This window comes from Typopeltis vanoorti, chromosome 8 (genome assembly GCF_054136105.1).
Source record: "Typopeltis vanoorti isolate ZY-2024b chromosome 8, IOZ_Tvanoo_1.0, whole genome shotgun sequence".
Lineage (NCBI taxonomy): Eukaryota > Metazoa > Arthropoda > Arachnida > Uropygi > Thelyphonidae > Typopeltis > Typopeltis vanoorti.
Window position 1 is genome coordinate 11,972,244 of NC_143556.1, and position 16,395 is coordinate 11,988,638.

The 16,395-nt window shown below is 32.9% G+C and overlaps 1 protein-coding gene across 1 annotated transcript in view; it reads left to right on the plus strand.

The window, feature by feature from the left end:
* The window catches only part of LOC150103736 (E3 ubiquitin-protein ligase COP1-like), a 405,850-nt gene that overhangs the window by 46,425 nt on the left and 343,030 nt on the right, over positions 1–16,395 (plus strand). The window contains exon 5 of the mRNA XM_090396516.1: positions 3,098–3,217. Within this exon, the coding sequence (XP_090252642.1) occupies positions 3,098–3,217 (120 nt within the window). The remainder of the gene's footprint in view (positions 1–3,097; positions 3,218–16,395) is intronic.

Genomic DNA, 16,395 nt, shown 5'->3' on the forward strand with positions numbered 1-16,395 from the left:
CTGTTTTAGCAATTATTTTTTAGTGACTCGTTCTACTTTTGAATGATTGCTTGTTGGTATTCCACCTTGTTAAAAACTAACATTGCTTGGTATTTTAATTAATACCAAGCAATTATTAAAATAATTGCTTCGTATTAATTAAAATTATATAACGGAATTAACTCACGTAAAATATTATTTATTAGTAGAATTTTCACCTGAGTATCACAGGCATCTTCAGTACAGGTAAAAAAGCTAATTAAACAATAACTGACAATTCCAAAAGGCTCCACCTAAGTAGCTAAATGTAAGATAACTAAAAAAGGTCATTAAATTTCCTAACTTATTTAAAAAAAAAATAGATAAATAAATAAATAAATTATTTGCTTGGTATCTTTAATTTGTAGTATAACCAAGTGAAAAAACTTCCAATAACTATCTAAAATAGTATTCCCATATTATCTAGTTTTTGGTCCACCAGTAATATCAGTAGCTCTCTTTTCAGTCCAGATTATTGTATTTAAGATTTTAAGATATTTGCAAAATGCCAAAGCAGGTATTGGATTTGTTTTTGTTCATCCATTTGTCTAACATCTTTAGATGTTAGAGTTCACAGAGGATATGAAGTAAGTAGTGACCACTTCCTTGTTAAAATAAAATTAAGATTACCATCTAAATGGCTACAAATAACAAGAACAGAAAAAAAATTTAAAACATTTGTTTATAAAACTAGCTTATTAAATAATACAAATATACAATGGCTATATGAACAAAGAATTAACCAATATTTATATAAAATAAAACGAAATGAAGAAATCGAAATGGAATGGTTTAATATAAAAATGATACTAAATACAGCGGCAAATGAAAGCTTTGGAAAGACCAAAAAATACAATAAAAAGAAAAAACTGAAGATATGGGATGATACAATCAAAGAAATAATCAAAATGGAAAAAAAAAAAACAGCAGCATATCATAAATGGTTAACCAGTAAAAGATTAGAAGATGAAATAGAATATAAAAGAATAAGAGCCATAGCTAAAAGAGAAGTCAGAAAAAGACAGAGAATCATGGAACAAATTTATTTCTAATTTAAAATGATTTATAAAAAATAAGACCCAATGTATATAAGATTTTGAAACATTTAACTACATATACTAAAGAAAGCATAAAATTAAACACCAAATTGAAATGAGAAGAATTTCTATGCAAAATTGTGGATGGATAGATGTTTCAAAAAAAATAACTTGCAAACATTTAATGAAAAGGAAATAACTAAAGAAGAATTAGAAATCAACCTGAAACAAGAAATGGAAAATCACCTGGAGAAGATAATTTAGGTTCAGAATTATATAAATATGCAGGAACAAGGTTCAAAGAAAGATTCTCTTATTATTCTTAAATAAAATCTATTCAACAAGTAGCCCACCAATAGAATGGAAAAAAGCAATATTGATCCCTCTCTTTAAAAAAGGTAATAGAGATGACCCTAAAATCTATAGAGGTATAAGTATACTAAATTCCTGTTACAAAATATATAGCAGAATTTTAAATAACAAACTAATAAAATATTCTGAAACCTTATTTTAGAAGTACAGAATGGATTTAGAAAAGGATGATCATGTATAGACCATGCCTTTTGCCTAAAATTAATAACAGAGAAAAGAAGAGAATACAATCCAGAAACACACATTACATTTATTGACTTTGAAAAAGCATTCGACAAAGTTAAAAGAAGCACTTTATTTAACATATTAAAAGAAAGACAAATACCAAATAATATCCTAAAAGCTATCATAAGTATATATGAAAATAATCAAATACAAATAAGATTAATCATGAGCTATCAAATATGAGAGAAATAAACCAAGGAGTACGACAGGGATGTCCCCTCTCAGAAACTCTTTTTAATATTTACCTAAATGAAATGGAATAAAAATTTCCATCAAGGTATTAAACTTTCTCCTACTGTGAACTTGAACACTTTCCTTTTTTGCCGATGACCAAATAATAATTACAAATTCTGAAGATAACTTACAGAAAGATATTTTAAATTTAAATGAAATAGCCAAAGATTATGGAATAATAATATCAACACAAAAATCAAAAACGATGTCCTTTAAAGGACAAAATTCAATAAGAACTAAAATAGTAATAAGATTTTAGAATAGGTGAATTCATTTAACTACCTAGGATGTATGATTACATATGAAAATGAAAAGATATAAACATAAAATTGTGAAATATTTAAAAATAACAGGTGTAATTAACTCTATATTTAAATCAAACCTAGTTCAAAAACAAACCAGACTAAAAGTATGCACTACTTTTAGTCTGAAGTGAAGTGAAATCTGGACAATAAAACAAAAAAGACAAAGATTAATAACAGCTGAAATGAAGTTTATGAGAAAACTGCAATATATATATATATATATATATATATATATATTATTCAATCACAAAAGAAATGAAGTTATGAAAGAATTAAATCAGGATTCAGTAATAGAAAAATTAATAAATTTAACATAAAAAGATGGAACATGTTGAAAGAATGAAAACAGAAAGATTACCAAAACAAACCTTAAATGACAAACCATTACGAAAAAGAAAACCAGGATTTCCAAAAAGATCAATGACGACTTCTAAAGCCAGAACAGGCCATTCTAGGCCTAAATCCTTGAAAAGCATGATGACAATGTTGATGATGATGATGATCCATTTGTCTGTAAGCATTTATTCCTTTGTTCTTGTATGGATTTTATTGAAATTCCATATTTTGGTCATGAAAGTATATCAAGCTTTAGTTTTCATTTCATTGGTCCATTTTTAGGGGGAAAATTTATCAAAATGTTTTGCAATAATATAAAGTAATAACTTCATTTAGTTGGATGGAGTTTAATGAAAATTTTATTTAGGATTGCCAGTAAAATTTGTCTACTTTGTATACATAAAAATGATACTAGATTTAATTTATGATATGAATGATATCATTATAGAATAATGCTATTACGAACTATACTTTTTAGTAGTTGCTTCAGACATTTTTTCACTTGTTATTTCTGAACTTTAAAGTTTGTGAATAAAATATTGTGTAATTAATATTTCTTTGCTCTCCCAGAAAAATCAAGGTGTATCAGAGCTACAAGAGTTTTTGGCTCAAGAAACAGATAACTTGGGTTTAGCTGATGTTAATTATATGCTGGAAATTCTCTATCAAAAAAAGCAGCAGTTAGAAGCCGTATGTATTTATTTTGTGAAAATGCATTCATTATTTTAATTCTAATGTATTTACAAATTAGGCTGAGAGCTTGTTAGAGCCAGGTGATTTGACTTTCTCAACCTAATTTTAATTAAGATAGGATAGTTTGTCATCTCTTTAATTCCATCATTCATTATCTATATGGTATAGTTATGTTTGTAAGTTGATTTGTTATTTTGCAGGAAACCTTAATGTCTGATTGAAAAGCGCTGCCACCTCCATATGAAAGTATACCTCAGAAATATATACACGTTAGCACAAGAATAATGTTTAATTTGCCAAATATTTCAGTCTGAATATTACAGACCATCTTCAGTGGCTACATAGGAATAGTTTTAAAAACAAAGTGGAATATGAACAATTGATCATTCATACATAGAACGTGCCGCGTGATGTCATATCACTAAGTATTAAAAAAAAAAACATAATTAAAGATATTAATTCAGAAATTCATGTAATGATCTTAAATAATATTATACTGATAAAAAAAAAATAAAATAAAGTAAAATAAATTTAATGTGTTATCCTGATTAAACTTTCCCACATTTTTGATATAGATATACAGTCATTACGATTCAAGTTAGGACGTTGAAGTAAGGCCTCTACACTTTCTTTAAATAAACGTTCAAATTTGTAGCGACATCTGTGTAGGAGGAGAGTCTTGGACCGGATGTTGTGGTTTGTTTCTAATCCATGCTGAGCTAATCCAGATTTCTCAGGTTCATTATATGAATTTCTGAATTAATATCTTTAATTATGTTTTTTTTTTTTTTTTTTTTTTTTTTTTACTCTTCTAATACTTAGCAATATGACATCATGCGGCACGTTCTGTGTATGAATGATCACTTGTTCTTATTCCACTTTGTTTTTAAAACTATTCCTATGTAGCCACTGAAGATGGTCTGTAATATTCAGACCGAAATATTTGGCAAATTAAACATAATTCTTGTGCTAACGTGTATATATTTCTAATCATTATGTCACAAGTATCGTTAAAAAATCAAAGTATACCTCATTTCCAGTTGAAGGCATCATAGACACAATTCAGACATAGTTCATTCCAACTGTACTACATTATAGTGATATTTTTGTTTCAAGCAGATGCCTAATGGAAAGTTTGTGAATCTTAAAAAAAGAACGCAAAGCATAGAAACATTTTTAAAGGAGGAGTACGATGTGAAAAATAAAACACTTGGATAAACTGTTTTATTTATTCATTAGCATATGTTATTATCATCTTTCATTTATGTTTTATGCTTAATAACTTGTTACTATTAAGTACATTGTCTCTGATGTGTTATTAGTAAGATGGCTCTCACATTCAACAGACAGGCAAAATGTCACAATTTTGCTTGCTTGTATGAACTCTACCATTTTTAAGTTTTCTGAAATAGTCATATGGTACTATCATGACAAATCAGGAGTGATAGATCACATGTCAGACATCATTTCACACAGGATTAAATGAAAGAAAACTACAGTGCTATACAGATGCTGTTACAAGTTTGAGAGTTAATTTTTGAATCAATTAAGGGGTCATACCTAAATAACTGGGAGGAGACTTCTACATATCCTTTTAAGGAATGCAGAGAACCCAGGTTTTGATTTTAATGTTCAATCCTAACCTTCTCAGTATATCCCATCAGTAGGTGTCTGACTGGATAATGAAGGTGAGCTGGAAATTTGGAGTTAAGCAAGCAAATTGTGTCCTGTATTGGCCTAAACCCAAAAGACACAACAAGATAGTGTTGTGCCGGTTGAGGTGTTATCCTTTTAAACAAGGAACTATATTTTCATCAGGAAATCAGAATAAACAGTGAAAAGTCATCTATTAGAACAAATTTGCACTCTACATCAGCAGAACTGAATATCAAATATTCAAGGCACTACCATCATAGACATATCAATGGAAAAGAACTAGAGAAGTACCATGTCAACAAAGAGGATAAAAATAGGTAATATTCTTCAAAATTACTAAGTACACGATTTTGAATGACAGCAAATTTCAAGTAGAGTGATCTTCTTCTTCTTGAATGTTCTGCAATCCAGCAGGTTCTTCTTTTAGTAGCAGAAACTTTCCTTCCACTCTTCTGTTCTGAGCCTTCTCTTTCAAGGTTGTGTACCTGTTTCCATTCAGCATGTCATCTAGCATTGTTTTCCTTACTCTTCCTCTGGGTCTTTTTCTGTCTATTTTTCCTTCGATGGCATCTCTGATGATTCCATTCCCTCTCAGAATATGTCCAATCCAGTTTCCCTTGCTTCTTTTTATCCTCCTTAACAGACTTCTTTCTTCTTCTACTCTTTTTAAGACCTCTTCATTAGTTATTTGATTTTTTCCATCTTTCTCCAAATCCACATTTCAAAGCTTTCCAAAATCTTAATTTCTTCTTTCTTCAATGTCCAAGTTTCAGCTGCATAGAGGGCAACACTCCACACATAACATTTTATTAGTCCTTTCTTTAGGTTTCTATCCATTTTACTTCTGAATAAATTCCATTTTCTATTAAAGACATCTCTTCCCATCACTATTATTGCTTTTATGTCGCTTTTACATCTACCATCACTGCTAATAACACTTCCTAGATATTTAAATGGCTTTACTTGATCCATATTTGCCTCTTTCCTTGCTATTTTCATTACCTTTGTTTTTCTGATGTTAATTTTCATTCCACAATTGATACAGGATTCCAGTAATCTGTTCAACAGATGTTGTAGTCCTGTTTCAGTATTTGATAGTAATGCATTGTCATCTGCATATCTTATTGCAAATATCTGTCTGCCTCCAATCTTTATTCCTTCTTCCGAATTCTCCAGTGCTTCTTTTAACATTGCTTCAGAATACATGTTAAACAAAATTGGTGACAGATATTGGTAAAGTGATATAGACTGTTAAAATGGAGAATTGGCAATGAGACTTGTGTCTGTAGTCCCACAAAATACAGTACTATGGAAGAAAGAAGGAGGTGGAATTTTTCATGTTAGAGAAGGCATCTGACATGAAGGAAATTTTAATCATTGCTGGAGATCTAAACAGAAAATAGGAAATTAATACCAGACACAGAAATCTTTTGTGAAAATTTGGAGAAAATAGCCAATAATGATTATAAGAGCTTGCTGGTTTTCTGTAATGGATAGATTAGTCACTGCTCACACTGTGTTCTGATGTAATGATGAGCAGAAATTTACATGGAGTGAAGACAGTAAATAAGAAAAGTCTCATTGATTCTATTGTTGGTAGTAATATTTTGATGGTTTTCAAGTTAAAGAGTTAAAGAATTAGAGTATGAAAATGAACACCAGTTAGTTTTGGGCAGGATAAAGTGAATACCATATTGAAAAGACAACTATATAGGAAAGTTTTTAAAATGAATCAGAGTGAAGATTCAAATGTTATTGGTAAAAACATCTGAAAAAATAATCTAACTTGAAGACACATGGTATACTCTGAAGAAAATATTTATGGTTTCAGACACAGAGGCATGTTGTGAAGGTTTTGTGAGGATAGAAAAATCAGATCTCCATACAGGATTCAGGAAGTTAAAGAATCATCCATGGTGGGGGGGGGGAGTTGTAAAAGTTCTGAACATAGTCATGGGAAGATTTTGATAATAACATAGAAGATAGATGTCAGGAAGGTGGCAAAATGTTCTGGAGGCTATTATAAAAACAGTTTAGAAATGGAGAAAGTATTGTAAAAGAGAAAATTAGATTATAGTGGCATGCAAACTGACAGTAAAGATATTCTACATGTTTGGATTAATTACTTCAAAAGATTGTTAAATTAAGTGACAGAATGGTGCTAGAATATATTGAAGAGGAATGCTGTCAGGATTACATTTCAATACTTGAGGTATGAAAAATCCATCAAACCCTCAAAATGTTGTCTTCTGAATTATGCAATAATTAGAATGCCTAGTCAGAAGATCAAATTCTGACTAGGCATTCTAAGTTCTGACTGATTGGATTAGATCTCATAACAACCATCTATAAAAAGAAAATATATAAAACTGTATGGGTGAATTACAGAGGTGTTTCTCATCTGAGTTCTAAGTAAGATTTAAGTATGCATACTTGAGTCTAAGAAAAGTGTGAAAGAGAAACTTAGAATAAGCTGGGTTCATTAGGACATATTTTTCACCTTTATGTAATAAGAATTAGTATTTCTTTTGTTGATCTAGGGACTTAAAAAAAAAGCATCTGACAAGGTTCTAAGAAAAAAGATGTTCAAAATGCTACAATTACAATCATATGGTAATTGTAGCATTTACCTACAATTAAAATCATATGGTGTAAATAGGACTTTATATTGAGTGATACATGTCTACATTAAGTTGTGATTCAGCAATCTTCAGGATTGCTTACCTGAACTGAATATGAACCGCGACAAATTTGGTTTATAAATCAGCCATAAAAAGACATTATGAAAATAGCAGGAACATGGAAAATGCTTCCTGTGAAGAGCCTTTAGATCCGAAATATTTCAGCTATTTAGGCACAATTTTAGTGAAGCTTGCAAATTAAATATGAAAATAGGCAACAGAGTAAGGCTAGGATGGTGACTAGTCAACACGATGCATTTATATGGAATAAGTGAGAAATGAGTCAAAATACTAAACTAGGTGTATAAATGACAGTGTTGAAATTTTAACTCTTGGATCTTAGAATTGGGTTATAAAATGGTTGTTGATCAAAAACAAGTTGCATGTATGTGAGTTCTGAGAGAAATTTGGGGAGTAATTCCCAAATTACTCCCCAATTTGGAGATGGCACCACTGGCATAATTACTTTAAAAATGAAAATATTAGAAAGAACTTGACATTATTGGCATTTAGGAATGTGTGAGCAGAGCTAATCTAAGTTGAGATGGTTACTTAAACAGAATGGGAAGAGAAAAGCTTATTGAAACATGTTTAATGGCTGGACAGCAGAAAACCAATGATCTGGGTCAATTGATGCAGTGAAATATAAGATCTAGCATTGTTGGAATTCTATCAGATAACAGAAAGATTTGGAGGAAACTTATTTATAGGAAATTGATACTGCAGAAAATGCTTGCTGTAATTGAACCCTAGGGAACAGTGATAGTTTGTTATAGAGCAAAGGTTTGTAATAGTGAAATTAATGAAAAATACTGCCCCCATTCCCATGAAACAAAGGAAATTGTGAGAAATAAAAACTCAGGAAGTTTTTATTTCTCATAAAAAATAAAACCATAGGAAATAAAACAAAGAAATTGCAATAAATCAAAAGAAAATCACAACAGAACCGAGGAAATTGTAAGAAACAGAACAAGTGAAGATTTACATTGATGAAGAACATAAAGGATTGATAGGAATTATACATAAAACACAGAATGATAACAATAATACAAATGCAAACAATAATGGGACACACGAGAAAGAACTAGAATAATATGAAATTATAAAAATGAAAATCCACAAATAACATTTAAATTATGAATGGTACATTCATATCTAATGTCACCTGAAATCTTCATAATAATACTTGCTCTTCATTAACACTCTGCATTCCTTAAAAGGAAAACATGTCTTCTCCTAGGTACCCAGCTTTAAGTTTCATATCAAATTTGTTACAGATTTATTGCTAGTTATTTAATTCAGTTAGTCCTAACACTTATAATGGATTGATGTTTTTGAGTGTTGAGCAGTATAATATCATTTCCATCAATTAAAGAACTCAGTTTAATTTCAGATTTTGATATCAGGTTTATTACCGCTTTCTATCACGATGTGATTCATATGGCTGATGAATGACAGTGGAGATAACATACACCCTTGTCTTATACCTGATTTTATATCAACCCTTCTTTCTACTTATCCTCTTCTTTCATTTATCTTTCCTTTTATAATAATTGAAGTAACTTATATTTTTCATCCAAAATATCAAATGATGGTACAACATAACAGAATTTCATGCTGGCTGGGATGCCGTCAGGTTAAACAAGCCCCCTCCCCCCTGTTATTTTTGCCAGAGAACCAGGGCAAACAGTGAAAAGTCAGCTACTGGAACAATACTAAAACCCACCCCAACTCAATATCACCAGAGTTCAAGTTTGGTATGGTCAACATAAGAAGCCTGAATGGCAAAGAAATGGAGCTAGCTGAGGAATTGGATAAGTACCAGATCGACATAATTGGGGCAACTGAAACAAAAAAATGAAAAAACTGGTGAGATCTTTCTGAGCAATAAATACAAAATGTTATATTCAGCCAATGACAATCAAGGAAAAGAAGGAGTAGCCATAGTATTCAACACTAAATACGAGGCTAATCTTCTTGAATGGCAGGCAGTCTCAAGTAGAGTGATGTGGGCAAATATCAGAATGGGAAACTGAACAATGAGACTTATTTGTGAATATGGTCCCACAGAAGTTCTACTAAGGGAGAAGTGGAGGAATTTTTTTAGGCTTTAGAGAAAGCAACTGACAATGAAAAAGGAAAAGTTGGTCCTTGTTGGGGATCTAAATAGCAGAGTAGGAAATGATTGTCAGGCATACAAATATATTTTGGGAATATTTTGAGATAAGAGCAAAGCTAATAATAATAGCAAATACCTGTTGTATTTCTGCTCAGGACATGGACTGGTTATAACTAACATAATGTTCCAACATAAAAATGTGCACAAATTCACATGGAGAGAAGAGGCAAGGAAAAAAAAAGTCTCATTGACTATGTTATTGTATATAGTGATGTTTTCTCACTAGTGCAGGGCACCAGAGTGTACAGAGGATTTGAAATTGGAAGTATGAGCAGGATAAAATTGAATTTCATACTGAAAAGGACGTAAGAATATTTTAAAGCGAATAAAAGTTGAGCAGCTCTCAGATGTGAACTATAGATTAAAATACACAAAGATTATTGAAGAAAAAATGAAAGAGTTTGAGAATAGGAACCAAACCTTGGAGATTTAGTTGCAAGCCTTGAAGAAAACCGTGATTGATTCAGCCAGAGAGGCATATCGTGAGGTTGTCTGCAAGGATAGAAAAATGAGAACTCCATGGTGGACACAGAAAGCTAAAGAGGCAGTGAAGGACAAGAAGAAAGCATATCAAATGTTCCTGGCAAATAAGTCTACTTGTGCTCTTAGAGAATACAGAAACAAATGTAAGAAAGCTAAACATCAGAAAGCTAAGGATCACCTTATGAAGGAAAGCGGTATTAAATGTGGTATCAAAATTGGAGAAGTTAATCTCAGCTCTTTGCATTATGCAGATGATGTTATACTTCTAAATAAATCCGCTACAAGTCTGCATGATTCACTGACTAAATTAAATAACTGTTGTAATAAATTTGAAGGTCAGCATTAAAAACACAAAGACAATGAAAATAGGCAGAAACATTGAAAATATCAACTGTATATTGTGAATGAAGAACCTATAGAACAAGTAAAAGATATCAGCTATTACTTAGGCATGATTTTTAGTGAAGATGGTAAATTAAATATGGAAATAGGCAACAGAATCGAGCAATTTTAACTTATTGATCTGAGAGCTTGGCAAGAAGTAAAACACTTGACTAAAGACTACAGATATTGAGAGTCCTGAGAAAGATTAGAGGCATCAATGGCAATATCTTATTAAAAACGTGGATATTAGGAAAGAACTTGACATTGTCAGCATCCAGGAATGCATTAGCAGCGCTAATCTAAGGTGGTGTGGTCACTTAAACAGAATGGGCGAAGAAAGATTAGCAAAACAAGTGTTCTCTGCCAGGTTGGCAGGAAAACGACCCAGAGGAAGACCAAGATATAGGTGGATTGATACTGTACAAAGTGCCTTAGACAATAGAAATATAAGATCTGATTTCTAAATAACTTAGGGAATTGAAACAACGTAGATCCGAATATAAATTAAATAATACTTTAATAGATATCTCCGATATTTCGGCAATGTCTCATTGCCATTTTCTATAGGAACTTACAAAAGGCAGGAGCACAACAAGCTCTAACAATATAGTAACTGGAAATGAAGATATGAAGCTATCTTTCTCCTAGAAGTCCTGATGGTGCCCTCTGGCAGGCTAAGTAGGCATTCTTGGCCGTTGGGCTGAAGGTCTGCTGATGTATGCCTCCCAAATCTGGGGCAGTCGCATACAACCAAATTTGTTGAGGTTTGGAGAGTTTGGAGAAACTCTCCAAACTATGTATTTTGTATTTTGTATTTTGTATTTTTATAAGTTTATACTATGTATTTTGTTTCATAGTTCGTTTTCTTAACTTATATGAATTACTTGAATTAAATAAAATATTTTTTTGTTTGATGTCATTGTTTATATAATTAAAAAAAAAAAAAGATTTTGGAACATAACCCTGCTTTTTCTATGTGTTTCATCAGTTATCCGAGTCTCGCATAAAGCGATTTATATAATGCGGCATTTCTGTGGAACCTAATATCCGCATTATACGAGGTTACCTGTATTTCACCTATTCTTGTATTTTGTCATCCTTTTCGGATATTATTTCTCCCTTTTTGTTTTGAAGGGTACAGAATTGTTTTTTTCTTAAGTATACCTGAGGTCTCTTTCAGCTTTTTGTGTTTGATTAGAAAGCATGATTAAAATTGTCATGCTTTTCCTGTAGAATTTCTATTTCTTTGCATTTTTCATTCATCCTGATTTCTTTTGCTTATTTGATCTTGCATTTAATAATTTTCTGAACCTCTTTATTTGTTGGACTATGATTTTTATATGAACTGCATTGATCCATGAGAGAGAGAATTTCATCAGTTATCCAGTCTTTCTTCTTTACTACTCTATTAGAACACAAATTATTGATACATTTCTTTCTCTATGAAGACAGATTTTAATTTGTCCCATGATGTCATCATTCTTGGTAAGTGCACATTGATTAAAATCTAGCTCTTGATTCAGATCTTGACTCAATTTGTTTCTTATCTCTGGGTTTTTTAATTTTCCTAAATCAAACCTTTTTTGTTGATGTTTCTTAAGTATAGCTTTCACTCTAAGTTTTAACTCTGCCACCAGTAGATTATGATTAGAATCAATATCTGCACTAGGATTCTAATATCAGGCCTAATGTTACTTTCTTTCATAATGTGATGCATATAGATCTTGAATAAGAGAGGACGTAGTATGCATCCTTGTCTTACCTCTGATTTTACATCAAACCATCTTTCTATATTTCTTTCAATTCTAACACCTGACTCACAACTTAAATATAGGCTATGTATTGCTCTGTATAATGTTCCATTTACTCCATATAATTGTAGCATTTTGAAAAGCTTTTCTGTGGGCACCTTGTCATATGCTTTTCTAGTTCTGCAAAACTTAAGTTCAGATCCTTGTCATATTCCCAATATTCCTCAATTATCCTGCTTAGTACTAATGTCACTTCCAATTTCAAATCCTCTGTACACTATTATATCCCGAACGAGCATGAAGATATCATTATCAACAATGATGTTGTCAGTGAGACTTTCTTAATTCTTGTGTCTTCTCTCTACATGAACTTGTGGGAGCATCCATAGCTCAGCCGGTATAACGAAGCCCTTTGGTCGGAAAGACCTGGGTTCGATTCTGTTCATGATGCGAGGAACCTTTATCTGGTCTCTTTCGACTAAAAGTGAATTAGCCAGTTTCATGGAGGTAGGGTTTTTTTTTCACCCAGAAACTTGGGTTTTTCATTCCCCAGAACAGGCAAACCAGCCCTGTGAACACACACTGATTACAGTCAGGAATACTTGAAACCCAGCCATAGGCCTGATTTGTCAGCTGTGCTGGTCCCGAGCCCAGATAAAATTAGGGGTGGGGGATTGAGATTGTGCTGTACTTCCCTATAAAAAGAGCCTTACGTCTGTTGTGTCATCATACGTTAAATAAATAAAATAATAATGCACATCTTTTTGTTGGATCATGGTGTTAGTAATGACTAATCAGTGTTCTGGGCAGAAATCCAGCAAATACGTATTATTATTATTAACTTTAACCTTTCCTCCAATTTTTTTCCAAACATTCCTACATGCCTGATGGGATTTATTTCCTACTCTGCTGTGCAGATCTCCAACAAGTACCACGTTTTCCATTTCCTTTGTCAGCTGCCTGTTCTGATGACTCAGAATTCCTCCATTTCTTCTTTAGTTAGTAAAACCTTTTGTGGGACCATAGGTACAAACAAGTTTCATTGGCCATTTCCCCATTTTGGAGTGCTCACATAACTCTACTTGAAACTGCATTCCAATAAAGAAGTTTACTTTCATGTCTGGTATCAAATGCTATCGCTACTCCTTTCTTTCCTTGGTCATTATTGCCTGAATATAACATCCTATACCTATTATTTAGTAAGACTCACCTCTTTTTGTCTTCATTTTAATAATGCCTATTACGTCCATGTGGTATGGTACTTTTCCAATTCTTCTGCAAGGTCGATTTTCTTTCCATTAATACTCCTTATAGACAATGAAAATATGTAGAAACATTAAAAACATGAACTGTATCCTGAATTGTGAACCTATAGAACAAGTAAAGCATTTCAGCTATTTAGGCACAATTTTTAGTGAAGATGGCAAATTAAATATGAAAATATACAACAGAATTAATAAAACTGGTATGATAGGAAGTCATCTGAATAAATTTATATGGAATAAGAAAGAAATTAGTCAAAACACTAAATTAGTTGTATACAAGACAATTGTTCAAACCAATTTTAACTTCTGGATCTGAGAGCTGGCATAGAAATAAAACACTTGATCAAAGATGGAGACCACGGATACGAGAGTTCCGAGAAAGATTAGTACAGTGAACAAATTGCATCAATAGTAGTATTGTATTAAAAATGAGAGTATTAGGAAAGAACTTGCTATTGTTAACATTCAGGAATGTGTGAGCAGAGCTAGTCTCAGATGGCATGGTCACTTGAACAGAATGGAAGAGGGATGATTAGCAAAATAAGTGTTGTTTTCCAGGGTGGCAGGAAAAGGATCCAGAGAAAGACCAAGATATAGGTGGATTGATACAGTAAAGAGTGCCTTAGAAAAGAGAAATATAAGATGGAGTCTTGACAGATATAACAGATTAATTTGGTGGAAAATTGTTGATTAGAAGTTATTAATGGGGTAACTTTTTCATGTGATACTATTATTATATCTTGTACATTTCCTGAGGGTACATATCAGGAATTTGATGATAGTGAGTTTAAGAGTTAGTTATTATTATTATTATGGGCAACTCCAAGGAGTCCTTAGACTCATCGAGGGAGACCCCATCATGTCTACAACAATTCAGCTTCCACACAGTATTTATCATATCTTGCCTTGAACCCACTCACAGTCATGGCACCCACAACAGACTCTGGCAACTTATTCCACTCATTCACCACTCTCCATGCAAAAAAACCTAGTTCTAACACTTTGCTAACCATACTCTTGCCCAGTTTCCATGGATAGCCCCTAGTCCTCCCACCACCAGACCTGTTCTGAAAAATATCCTCTGAATTAATCTTATAGATACCTTTCAGTAATTTGAATGTCTCAATCATATCACTCCTCTTCTGCCTATCAGCCAATATCTGCAACCCACAAATCTTCAACCTGTTCTCATAAGGTTCATTCCGTAAACCTGTTATCATCTTGGTTAATTGCCTCTGGATCCTCTCTACCTCCTCCCCATCAAGAAGAAACCCTGGCACCAAGATCTGGCCACAGTAGTCAAGATGGGGTCTTATCAAGGCTCAATATAGAGGATCAATAACTTGCTTGTCTCTGCTCGTCAAAGTATTCTTCAGTAACCAAGTGATTTGATGAGCTGATTTAGCCACTTTTGCAATGTGCCCACTAAACTTCAATTCCCTATCCACCAACACCCCAAATCCCTGGCTTCGTCAATCTCCTGGAGTACAGTTCCACCAATGTAGTATACTGCTGCTAATCTTTTCACCCCAAAATGCATGACCTTACACTTTGCCACATTAAATTGACATCCATTCTCCTTAGCCCAGTCCCCCAATCTATCCAAATCATGCAAAATTTTGACATCATGTGCGTTCACTATTGCTCTACCCAACTTTGCATCATCAGCAAACAAATGAATAATACCTCTCAGATCCTTTCCGATATCGTTAATGAAAAAATTAAATAGTAGTGATCCAAGAACAGAACCCCGCAGCACACCACTAGTCACAGGCCATCTTTTGGATTCTACTCCTGAATAAACTAATCTCTGATATCTCTCCATCAACCACCCTCCTATCCATCCCCATATGCTGCAGTTTGCTGATTAGAATTCCATGTGGTATCCTGTCAAAAGCCTTAGCAAGGTCCAACAGTATGACTGTAAACCAATTACCCTTATCCAGCTCAGCCTTCACTGTGTTATAAAATGTGAGCAAGTTAGTGAGGCATGATCTACCCTTCACAAAGCCATGCTGTCCCTCATGATAACATGAGGATGATAACGGTATCCTGTTATCATCCATTCCTGTATTCTTCTCTTGACTACTTTCTCCAAAACCTTGACAACGACTCCTGATATGCTTATCGGTCGATAATTTGCAACAGCAGTCTTGGAACCTCCCTTATGCAGTGGTACTATTTTCCCCTCTTTCAACCCCCTTGGGACTAACCCAGACCCGAGACTCAAATTAAACAAAATGGTCAAGGTCACTCACAATTCTTTTGTGACATAAGACCCGAGCTGGTATACCATCCAAACCCACAGCTGTATTCAGATTAAGGTTTTGTAATATACTATTCACCTTCATTTCATTCACCTTAATTCCTGTATAACCTGTTGGATCTTTCATTCCTGCAATATCACTACCTGAATGATATACTCTTGCAAAGTACTCTCTCAGTAATTCAGTTACCTCCCTACCATCAGCATTCCTTAAAATCATTCTGCCGTATACATTTTTTCTTTTACTTGCAGTATATTGAAAAAATGTTTTAGGATTCTCTTTAGCTTGCATGGCTAATTTCCTTTCATAATCAGCTTTTGCTTTCCTTACCATGCTCCTTACCTTTCTGGCCTGTGCTTTATACTGTTTGTGTGCCTGCAGGTTGCCTTTCTCCTTAAATTCCCTTCACAGTTGTTTCTTTTTTTGCAGCTCAAGCTTAATGCTGTTATTCATCCATTTAACCCCTACTTAATTTACTATCTGGACTTAGGTATACAGTCAACCATTAT